This window comes from Syngnathus acus, chromosome 12 (assembly GCF_901709675.1).
Source record: "Syngnathus acus chromosome 12, fSynAcu1.2, whole genome shotgun sequence".
Taxonomy (NCBI): domain Eukaryota; kingdom Metazoa; phylum Chordata; class Actinopteri; order Syngnathiformes; family Syngnathidae; genus Syngnathus; species Syngnathus acus.
Genome location: NC_051097.1, coordinates 522,250 through 534,610, shown reverse-complemented (window position 1 = coordinate 534,610; position 12,361 = coordinate 522,250). Strand labels below are relative to the sequence as shown.

Sequence of the window (12,361 nt, the reverse complement as noted above, 5' to 3'; positions counted from 1 at the left end):
AGCGTGGGCTGTGACGACAGCATTCTTGTAATTCGCGCGCTGAGATTTCAGATAGTTTTACTCTAAAGCAGTGGTTCCCAAACTTTTGCAGGCTGGCGCCCCCTTTGGCTTCCCAGTGAATTCCTAGCGTTCAGCCACATGAACATCAACATCAACCCGTCACAGATCTAGGTAAACGGACCAACACCTCGGATCTCTCCTAAGAATTGCCACAACATATTTTACTCCAGACTATGACGCACTAGCAAAAAAGGGAGACCAACAACACTGTTCCCACTGAAAATGAAGGGGAGGCTCTCAAGTTTGTTGTAAAAAAATGTATTTTGAATATGATTTGTACAAATAGCAGGGATTGAAACTAGTGACCATTCTCATTTTCAAACGATGCAGGATGCTCAAGGACATTGATGCACCACTTGTTTGCGACTAATCTTAACCTGTAAACCGTGTTGCCGTTTTGATTACTTTATTTGGATGTATGCTTTCACCGATTCTTCAAGATGATATATTTGGTCAGAATGTTTGCCGTTTGATGTGATCTCATAAGATAAACATCTTTCATTAATCTGACCTGCAGGCACTGAAGTGATGGAGACTGTTATTCATAATAACAGTGTCGTATTTTATGAGAATCACTGATAGCAGTTTTTTAGTGAATTGTTTTTTATTTTTTTAAGGCTGTTAATAAATGCATTTGTTTTCAAAAAACCTTTTTTGAATATCCATGCTTTACTACCTACTAAAGGCCAAAACCTTTTATGCAATGACCTTTACAGGTCGTTTATATTACTTCACACAAACACTACATCCATCTGCTCCTGGTTCGGCCCTCCGGTCCAAATTTAGAACCCAGTTCGGCCCGCAAGTCAAAAGGTTTGCCCACCCCTGCTCTAGTGCGTAGGTGTCAAACTCAAGACCCGGGGGCCAGATACGGCCCGCCACATCATTTCGTGTCATTACTAGAATTGCAAATTGTCTTCACTTTTAATTACATCTTAGGAAATATACTCTACAACAGGACTGTCAAACACATTTTTGTCACGGGCCGCATTGTAGTAGTTTCCTTCGGAGGGCCATTATGACTCCCAACGCCTTAAATTGTATAGAGCAGTGATCCCCAACCTTTTTTGCGCCACGGACCGGTTACGTGTCAGAAATATTTTCGCGGACCGGCCTTTATATAAATAAATAATAGATTTATATAACTAAATAATACATTTATATAAATAAATAATACATTTATAATAAATATATGAATACGATGAAATAAAATGATACGACTGGCATAAAAACAAGTATAAACGACATTAAAATAAAACTCACCATTACATTGAATTAGTGGGAGTACTGAGCTTGTTTCTCAGAAACGAGCCGGTCCCATCTAGGCGTAATCGGAGACAATGACACCCGTGGTTAAGGTTTGTCTTTTAATGCAGGATGCTTGGTCTCCATGTGCCGAAGCAGTTTTGAGGGCTTCATTGCCTGTCGCCACATATTATGCAGAGTGGGCTTGGCGCGTCACAGTCTTTTAAATGCAGCTTTCCTTTTCTTAGAAGTCGTAGCCTCTTCTTCTTCCGTCTCCTCATTGGGCTTTTTTCCCTTTCCGAAGAAGCTTTCCAAACATCTCTGTTTCTTGCTCATTTTTGCTTGCTTCGCGGGCTCAACTGAGGTGACATGTCACGTGACTGAGACGAGCGTCTTGACCTGAACCGACGGATGTAATTGGGAGAGAATCGCCGATTTTTTTATATTTTTCAAAATAAATACTTACTCATTTTTGCTAGCTTTGCAGGCTCGACTGGGGAAACATGTCACGTGACCGGGACGAGCGAATTAATTGATCGTCGATTAAAACAATTATTATTTTTTTTTCTGTGTGGCTTGGCGGCCCGGTACAAAGTGACCCACGGACCGGTACCGGTCCGCGGCCCGGTGGATGGGGACCACTGGTATAGAGTATAGGGTAAACAACAAACTGATGAATGATTAGTTTTGAAACCAGAGAGTAGTAAAAACCGTTAAAATATGTTAAAAAATTGAATGGTAATAAAAATTGCTCGTAATATCTGTCACGTGCCTGCGTCACTGGACTTCCAGCCACGCCCCCCAATCAAGCTAATCACCAGCACCTGCCACGGCTCGTTGGGCTCGCTCTATTTAAACTCAGTGAATTTAGCCATTGGTTGTCAGTTTGTCCACTTGCCCTGCCCATGACTCCACCGCTCACTGCTCACTCACGGTACCCTGCCCGAACGATTCCCGTTGTCGACTTCGCTCGTGTTCTGACCCGACTCGCCTTGCTCTCTGCCTGTCCTGACTACTCACCTGTCCTTGACCACGTTCTGATCGCCGCCTGCTTCAACCACCTGCCTGCTTCCGACTCCGCACTGCGCTCTTCTGCTCAGTCACACCAGCCATACCGGCAGTCCAGCGTTCCACTTCCCCTTTCCCCGTTCAATAAAGGTTCGTGCTGCATTTGGTCGCCCTGTCTCTGTTCCTGACAGAACGAACTGACCATTATGCGACAATCCGGAGCAACCTTGACAGGTTCGACGGTGACCCCAAGTACGTCCGGGCCTGTTTGACAAACTGCCGCGTCTTGTTCGACCTCCAGCCCGTCACGTTCGCCACGGAACCAGCCAAGGTGGGGTTTGTACTCACTCACCTTACGGGCGAGGCGTGGCTGTGGGAGACGGCGGAATATGAGCGGCAGGGACCCGCCTGCTTGTCGTTCGACGTCTTCGCAGCTGAAATCCTGCGCATGTTCGACTTGGGCTCAGCCTCGGAAGACACCTCCGAGGAACTTATCACGCTGCACCAAGGCAACAGATCCGTGGCGCAGTACTCCATTAAGTTCCAGACGGTGGCGCGTCGGAGCGACTGGACAACCCCGGCTCTCAGCGGCACCTTCCTCCACGGACTCGCAAATTACATCAAGGATGAGATGGTGTCCTACGAGCGCCCTCGGACTCTTGAAGATACCATAGACCTGGCCGCACGGGTAGATCGACGGATCCGGTCAAGATGGCGCGAGAAGGTTAAGTCGACACCGCACCTCCGCTGCCGTGACACCAGCCCGACACCTCGGGTGTCATGGGCAGCCACTGTCGTCCCGTCTCACTTGTCGTTTGCCCAGGATCTTGTCTAAGTCAGCCAGCGCACCATGAACACTACTCCTACCCAGCCCAGCTGGCCAAAGCCCATGGAGATTGCACGCACCTCACTCTCGCCAGAGGAGTGTCATAGACGGCTCAGAGCTAGGCTATGCCTATACTGCGGGGGTGAGGGCCACTGGGTGGCCTCTTGCCCGAAGAGAGCCAAGAGCACCCGCCTAGCAGGGAACCGTTTGGGAACGGTTTGCTTGCCCCTACCACCTGTCGCAAGCCCCTGCTCCAGACCCGTTCTTCATCTCCAGCCCATGCCCTTGCCTCTCGCCCCTGCTCCAGACCCGCTCTTCACCTCCAGCCCATGCCCTTGCCTCTCGGCCCTCGGCTTCTTCAACCCGTAGCCTGCAGCCGTCGGCCCGGTCTCGTCGTCAGCCGCAGTCTCCGGTTCAGTCTCGTCCTCGACTGCTGTTGCCACGTCCGCAACCTGGTTCCACAGGCAAGGCGTTGCAATCTGACCGGCATCCCATTCAAAGTCGTCCAGAAGAGAGACATATGGTTCCTGTGCCGGCCCCCAGGCCAACGTCTCTCGATGCCACAGCTGAGGAGGGGGAATGGGCGGTGGTGCCACCTGATGACGGTGCTTGGTCGACGTGTTCGTCCGATGACTCAGACTTATCGGACTGGTATTAACGCGCGTCTGAGGTTGCCCCCCACCCGCCCGACCTCCTGCTCTGGGTCGGGGTTCTCTTTTTGGGACGTCAGGAGCCTTCCCTTGCGAACTCGTCTACAAGTGATGAAAACCCAATTGCAAATTCACATTGTGGTGGTGTAAAAACACTTAGTTCTCCGCGTAAGTTAAGAAGTGGAAATGATGTGACGAAAGTAGTGCCAAAATGCTGCTGAAAATAAGGCGGATGTTGTCGCATCACTGCTGCCAGTGAGTTAGGTTGACAGAGGCAAGCCGATTTCCGTACTCACATCTTAACTAATTTTGTCTTGAGATGTGCCTAAAGATGCCGTCACGGTGGGCGGGGGAATGCTCGCGAGTCGCCGAGGCTAACGTTGAAAAAAATAATTTTCTACACGGATTTACACGATTCATGAAAATGATACTTTCGATGGAAAAAAACACGGAAATCTGCGGATCCGTGGAAAATTCTCATCCCTGACGTGTCACGCGCACACACACGCACAAACACGTATCATATTTATATTATTCATACGTTATTTTCTGCATGTCATTTATACTACGTATTAATAGTATCGTATTTACATGTTTGATTTTTTTTTTTAATGTTCTCATATGCACTTATATGGTTTAATATACACTTATGGATACACAAACAATGTATGTATGTTAAAAAAAGGTGACAATACTTTGCGGATTTTCACATATCACGGGTGGTCTTGGAACCAATTATCCGCGATAAACGAGGGATTACTGTACAGGGCCTATAGTATAGGCCAGCGGTGGCCAACCCGCGGCTCGCGAGCCGCATGCGGCTCTTCAGGAGATTTCACATGACAAGCGGCAAAATGCTTGGCTGGCGCTGCCATTTATCCCCCCTAGGTGGCGCGCTGACCAGTTGAATCGGTTTGAGTTGAAAAGAAGAAGAAGAATGACGTACTCTAAATGATGACAAATGCGCGCGATCATTTGAGTTGTAAATAATTTGTTTCAAGTTCGCTCTCAAAATGGCAGGGAAAAAAGCACAGCCAAACGAAAATATGAAGAACACAGGACGTTTTTAACAGAGTGGGAGAGTTTATATTTTTTTGTTGAACGTAATGGCAAACCATTTTGCCTTATATGTCAGGCATCATTAGCGCATTTCAAAGCTTCAAATCTTCAGCGTCACTTCAGCTCAGTCCATCCTAATATCGACCAGGAATTTCCAAAAGGGACTGAGCTTCGCAAGCACAGGTTGGTCACTTTGAAAAGTCAGGCAGAAAAGCAGATGCAGTTTTTCCAAAAATTTACAAACCACTCAGAGACAGTAACGCTTGTGTGTGTGTGTGTGTGTGGGGGGGGGTGATGTGGCTCTTTGCGATGACACAGTAAAAAATGTGGCTCTTAGTCTCTGACTGGTTGGCCACCCCTGGTATAGGCTTTCGTAAGTAGAGGTACCACTGTATATCAAACAAGTAGCCCTTCACAATAATCAGTACCCAAGATCTAGCTCTCTTTAAAAAATGTTCGTAACTCTTCAGTTGATCTAATTTTTTTTAATGTAATGCATGCGTTGTGTCCTACACGAAATGAAGTGAAGCGAGTGGACCTTTCAAATTGAGAGATGGACTTTTATTACATATGTGACACGTGAAAATGCATAGTGGTATAGGTTTTTCAAATTTCAATTTTACATGATTCAGAACTGTAAATCTTTCAAGTTTGAAAAAAAGGTCACTATGGATAAGACTAGCAGTTCATCATACATCCTTAAGACAAACAAGATAAAGAGGATGTGAGGGGCCTGAGTACAATAGTAAATCTAAACGGTATGATTGCTGGATGTGTTATATGTTGAGTCACCACAGAACCTGCTACTTGCAGAGCTGAGCTACATTAAACGATTCAAGAGACCATTATGGGCGGACGGCGATTACATACATACGCGTAAATACATACATACAGTAGTTGTGGTTGTCTATTTGATTGTGCTGAAAACAAGAAGTTGAACAAACAAGTATGGCTTACAAAAACTTGAATCATTAGTTCTGGTTTTAAGGCAAAGTTTACTAGCTTGTTCGATAGTGACGTGTTCAGGGGAAAAATACAAGGAACAAACATTTTGTTGAATGAAACCATTTGGTTAATCTGTGAACCTACATATGCTGCAATAGGCTAACCTGTGAACCTACATGAGCTGCAATAGGCTACTGTTAATGTGACACACTGCAGCAAATGAAAAATGACAGCCACAAATTAAATCTTCAACTCAAGACCATTCTATCAATGCTTTAGGCATTTGTTTAAAAGCCTAATCGTGTCTTTTGCAGAGTAGTTGAGGCATTAGAAATATTACAATATTTTAAAAGGAAGACTCAAACGTTAATGCAGAGAATAACAACAGCCCAACACAACAAAGTGGGAAGAGTTAGTAGAACGAATAGACACCTTCTATTCATGCAATTCACTCCACTAAGAAGGACTCGTATTTGAAAAAAATCAATAAAATGAACTACTATTTCATATAATAAGTAACATTGTCATCTAACTAGAGATTAATGTGATTAAATGGAAGGCACATCCATAAGGCTTTAAAAAGGTGTTGCAAAGCATTCTATGTGCTTCTCTCCAAGAACTTAAGTAAAGCAGCAAGGTAATTAAATATTGAGGCTTCACAAACATTAACATTAACGGGTCGAGTCATTGTAATAACAAGTTCGACCATTCCATGTCACACCAAATTGAAGATGATGCAATAATTTTTTTTTTTGTAGAACCGTTTCGAGAAACTGACATTCCCGTATGTGAATCAGATGGGAGAAAATACATTTCAGGAACAAAAAAAAAAAAAAGAGTTGGTAAATTTTAAAAAGCACCCTACACTCACCACTTGAATTCTATGTGTTTTTCCTCAGCACAATCCATTCTGTATTTTAATCATGTCACTTTATTTTTTTAACTCAATTTTTGCACAGTTTGTCATTATGTTTGTCTAACCGACACAGTCGAGCAGACTATGTCAAACAGACACAGTAGAGTAGGTGGATGTAAGAATCATTCCTCGTGTTATTTTTGTTGCTTTTAAGAGTAGAAAGTTAGAACACTCTGGTGGTTGCCACGCACCAAAAGGATGGGTGGCAAGTCCTTAGACAACACCTCCAGCCAGGCCATGTATAGGGCACTAGACACTGCACCCTTTCTGGCCAATGGCAGGCTCCTGAAGAAAACAAAAGATACATTCAGTTTGCTTTTGAAAACCACTGCAAATTAAAAAAAAAAAGCTGCATTTGTAATAAAAATCACTCGCAATTGTAAGCAACGCAGTGGGATAGGCGATTTGCAGTTCTAATTTACCCATATATTTTACCCATACAAGTACAAACACTCAAGCAGAGGTGGCTTACATGACAATGAGGTTGGCTGTGTTGGAGTGTTCCTTAAGTAGCTCATTGAGTCTGATCTGACGATTAGTCTGGAAAAACAAACGTCAAATATGTTCAATCAAACCTTTAACAAATTACATGTACATAAAGAACTGCACCACAAACAGCTTATTGTCAACCAGTCCATACTTAACACCCACAAATTACGTTTTAAAAAACAAAGAAAAATTTTTTTTCACACAAGCAGTGGTTTCTGAGCCGTACATACAGTTTCACACATACTGTATTACTCCATGTGGTGTGCACTTGAGTCTGACAGTTTCGGCAGTGTGACACAGGTAGAGTAGAAGGAAAAATGTCAATGTGAACCCTTTGGAAGTTCTGCATGAACTGCTCACAAAAGGTTTAATATTTTCTTAATCAAAAGAGTAAACAGAGTATGGTAAAAAAAAAAACACAAAGAATTGGATATTTTCCCTTGTTATGGAGAATAACGTAAACATGCACAAAACGCAAGTGAAAACTTGGATTGAAGTTTCTTTGGCAGCAATAATCTCAACTGAACGTTACCTGTAGTATGCAGATCCCATGTGCACACATACGTATTAGGATGAATTTTGGACCACTCCTCTTCACAAATCTTGTAATGCGTGGATGTGTTTTCCACAATGTTACTATAGCTATTTAAAACCAATAATAGGCAGAAATAATTGTTGTTGTCATATTAGTCACGTGACAGCCCAAGGCCAGTTGGGTGGCTCATGATTCAAGCGCATTGGTCCGCCCCCAAAAATTTCAACCTCTGCAATATGGCATCTTTTTTCCGTTGTTAGTTCAAATTCCAACAGTGCAAAAAGTTGCCAAGATGACATTTTGAAATACTACGGGGGGCTGACGATCGTTCAGAAAAATGAATCAAAATACATACATTTCAGGCAGGCCATCTGCACATACAGAATTGGCATAGACAGACAGTGCCTTCGCTTTTGAGGAGCGCTCCGTTTGGGGTGGAGAGAGCCGACGATAATGTCATGATAATGTAAATGTAAATGACTCGCCAATCGTTGATGCTGTAAACCTGACAGAGTTTCCGTCCTGCTTATCTATGTGTGTTGTTTTAGCCGGCAAAATTGCTACTGGGGTTTTAATGTCACTTTGAATTATAGAGCAAAATCTATGGAGAGAGATTTCACTATCGAATTTTCTGACTCTGATTGTTTGTATAAATGTATTCTTTAATTCTCCTTAGTTGTTCTTTAATGACAAAGAAAATGTTATTTTATTGTAAAATGGAATATTCTGTCAATAAAAAAATATATGGGGGGGGTTGTCTGTCTAAAATCTCACTGAACTGTATCACATCTCTGCCCCGTGGAGTAGAACCTCTCCAAGCCTTCTGCTACCCTTGTGTGTCACATTGCGTGTTTCGTTGTCATGGTGTCCGTTCGCGTCTCTGTCCTGCGTCTGTGCTCTCGCCCCTCCCCTCCTGTGTCCTACCCGTAATCATTGTAATCACTGTCATCTGCCCCTTGTTACCTGTCTTGTATTTAAGTCCTGTCTGCGCGTTACTCCCTGTCGGATCGTCCTATTTATCCTGTTTACCCTGCTCACTCTGTCTGCGTTTTCCACACGTCTGGTTCCCATCCATTTCTGCTGCCCGTCCGTTGCCATGTTCGACTGCCTGTGTTTGTTCCCCTCAGCCTGTCCTCCACCACCATTTTCCCATGAATAAACCCTGGTCCAAACTGTATTTGATCACCCTGCTCCATTCCACACGTGACAAACTGTTTTGTGGTCAGTATTAAATACAAACCGAATTCGGTTGAAGTTGGGAAATTGTGTAAATGTAAATAAAAACAAACTGCAACGATTTGAAAATCCTTCTCAACCCATATTCAATTGAATACACTACAAAGACAACATATTTAATGTTCAAACTGGTAAACTTAATTGTTTTTTGCCAAATAATAATTAACTTAGAATTTTATGGCTGCAACACGTCCAGTAGAAGTTGGGAAAGGTGGCAAAAAATACTGAGAAAGCTGAGAAAAGCTCATCAAACACCTATTTGGAACATCCCACATGTGATCAGGCTAATTGGGAACAGGTGGGTACCACGATTGGGTATAAAAGGAGCTTCCCCAAACATGCTCAGTCATTCACAAGCAAGGATGGGGCTTGGCGTGAGAAAATAGTTGAACAGTTTAAGAACATTTCTCAAAGCAAAATTGCAAGGAATTTAGGGATTTCAACATCTACGGTCCATAATAGCATCAAAAGGTTCAGAGAATCTGGTGAAATCACTGCACGTAAGCGCCACGGTCGGAAACCAAGACTGAACGACCGTGACCTTCGATCTCTCAGACGGCACTGCCTTCAAAACCGACATGAATGTGTAAAGGATATCACCAAATGGGCTCAGGAAAACTTCAGAAAACCACTGTCAGTAAATACAGTTCGTCACTACATCAGTAAGTGCGGGTTAAAACTCTACCATGCAAAGCAAAAGAACCATGGAAGTGAAAGCAAAAGCCGTTTATGAACAACATCCAGAAACGCCGCCGGGTTCTCATGTAAAATGGACTGATGCACAATGGAAAAGTGTTTTGTGGTCTGATGAGTCCACTTTTCAAATTATTTTTGGAAACACTGGACGTCGTGTCCTCTGGACCAAAGAGGAAGCGGGACCATCCAGACTGTTAACGCAAAGTTCAAAAGCCAGCATTTGTGATGGTATGGGGGTGCATTAGTTCCCATGGCATGGGTGACTTCGATTTCTGTGAAGGCAACATAAATGCTGAAAAGTACATACAGATTTTGGAGCAACATATGCTGCCATCCAAGCGACGTCTTTTTCATGGACGCCGCTGCTTATTTCAGCAAGATAATGCCAAGCCACATTCTGCACGTGTTACAACAGCGTGGCTTCGAAGTAAAAGAGTCCAGGTTCTCCCCTGGCCCGCTTGCAGTCCAAACCTGTCTCCCAATGAAAATATGTGGCGCATTATGAAGCGTAAAATACGACAGGGAAGACCCCGGACTGTTGAACAACTGAAGCGGTTCATCAAACAAGAATGGGAAAGAATTCCAGATGAGAAGCTAAGAGAATTAGTCTTCTCTCTTCCAAAACGCTTATTGAGTGTTATTAAAAGGGAAGGTGATATAACGAAGTGGTAAACATGCCCTTTCCCAACTTCTACTGCACGTGTTGCAGCCATGAAATTCTAAGTTAATTATTATTTGAAAAATTAAATAAAGTTTATGAGTTTGATATGTTGTCTTTGTAGTGTATTCAATTGAATATAGGTTGAAAAGGATTTTCAAATCATTGTATTTTGTTTTTAATGACATTTTACACAATTTCCCAACTTCAAACGAATCCGGTTTGTACATACTGCATAAGCTGGTCAGAAAGGCCAAATTAAATTAAAATAGATAAACAAATAAATAAACAATAATATGCGTTACAGACCTTGGCACGATAAAGCTCCAGCTCATTGTCTGTGATCCGCCATGGTTCGCTGTTTTTCAAACGTTCAGCTGCCTCCTGCTCCATGTCGTCTTCTTTCAACCGATAGGGCTCAATCGTCTCATCAAAGGCAGCAATGCTGAACAGGAGAATACGATCATGCTTTAAGCTACAATACCAGCTAGGGATAACAAAATCATCCTTTCATCTTACAAAAAGTACTGGAAAAAAGAAAAGGCTAAAAACAAAATACATTGTAGAGTGGGACATAATTTTAATTTTGATAAACTGTACTGCCGGAAAAGAAACAAAAAATGCAGCTTTTGAGAGCACATTTTCCCTACAGTATGTAGCATAACTTGAGTCGAGTAAATTCAAGCTATTATCAAAATTACAGCATCATTATCGCCACCTCAAGTGTCTGTTAAATAAAGTAATAATACAAAAAATATTCACAGCCAAAATGTGTTTTGTATTTAGATTTTTGATCAAAAAATACAGAAAATGTTTGAGTTTAGATAATTATAATCAAGATTACTTGTCATCCAAGTGGACAATATAATTATACCAACAACTGTTGAATTACAAAAAACACATAACACTTGATGAGAAAGACTTACTGCTCCTTTTTGGGCTTGGTGTTTATGTCTCCCAGCACAGTGATGTCTGAGAAGTCTATCCTGAATTTGCTCAGCAGAGTTGCCATTCTGCACAGGAAATACAAAATAAATTAGCACCGATGAATTGTGGGGGAAAGAAAAAGCAAGAAATTACTCATGTGGTATGATTTAAGTATTTAACTCATAATTCATCTTGAAAAAAACTATATAGCTCAAGTGGAACTTTGGCTCACAAAGGCAAAACTAAGCGTTTTTTTCCATTGAAATGAATGGAAGTAGAATGAAGGTCCTTTCACACTGCAGAAGGCCGTATAGAACAAACAAAACCATTCCATGCGTCTGTATTGCTATGTATGTATCTTGTTCGTCGATACAACGAGGACCATCTAAGTCATCCTAAATTTTTTTATTTTTTTGGTGGGTCCGCAGATGGCTGGTGAGGCCAATCTGCGCCCAAAACAGTCTTAGGCAGTAAGGACAGGGAATGGTGGCAGCTGTTTCAGGGTTGTTGGCTCTTTTCTTCCTGGCCTGCCTTCGGTCTTCAGCAACAGTGATCCTGTTGGCCTCGCATGGTTTGGCACCCTTCTGTACAGCTAATCGCCATTTTCCTCTGTCTTGGGCTGCCTGCTCCCATGTGCCATGGTCGATGTTGAAAGCTTTCAGTGAGGCTCTCAGCGAATCATTGAAACGCTTCTTCTGGCTACCTTGGGAGCATTTTCCTTGCTGTAGCTCACCAAACAGTAGTTTCTTGGGGAGACGTTCATCTGGCATGCGAGCTAGATGGCCTGCCTAGCAAAGCTGAGACTGCATCAGGATGGTGTGGATGCTGGGCAGGTCAGCACGTGTTAGGACCTCAGTGTCGGGGATCCTGTCTTGCCACCTGATGCCGAGAAGTTTTCTGAGGCAGATGCTGTGGAAGTGACCGCGCAACTGCACCGCGCTGGTCGCATTATTGTGACAGAGCGGTCGCTAAAATTTAGAAAATATTTTTAAAGTCCTAATGTACTTTCCAAAATTTAAGTGGACCTCAGTGCGCAAGGAGCTTAATTTGGTCCGATCGTGCAACCGCAGCGTGCCGGGCGCTCACTGTCGCATTGCTTTAGAAGCGTCTT

At 43.1% G+C, this 12,361-nt stretch overlaps 1 protein-coding gene across 3 annotated transcripts in view; it reads right to left on the bottom strand.

Moving 5' to 3' along the window:
• Nucleotides 1–5,383: 5,383 nt before the first annotated feature.
• Nucleotides 5,384–12,361, bottom strand: part of slc12a2 (solute carrier family 12 member 2) — a 97,827-nt gene continuing 90,849 nt past the window's right edge. For all 3 annotated transcript variants that reach the window (XM_037265782.1, XM_037265784.1, XM_037265783.1), the window contains 4 exons: nt 11,250–11,336; nt 10,633–10,768; nt 7,182–7,249; nt 5,384–6,994 (listed from right to left, as the gene is read on the bottom strand). In XM_037265782.1, coding sequence (XP_037121677.1) covers nt 6,859–6,994; nt 7,182–7,249; nt 10,633–10,768; nt 11,250–11,336 — 427 coding nt within the window. In that variant the 3' untranslated portion in view covers nt 5,384–6,858. The remainder of the gene's footprint in view (nt 6,995–7,181; nt 7,250–10,632; nt 10,769–11,249; nt 11,337–12,361) is intronic.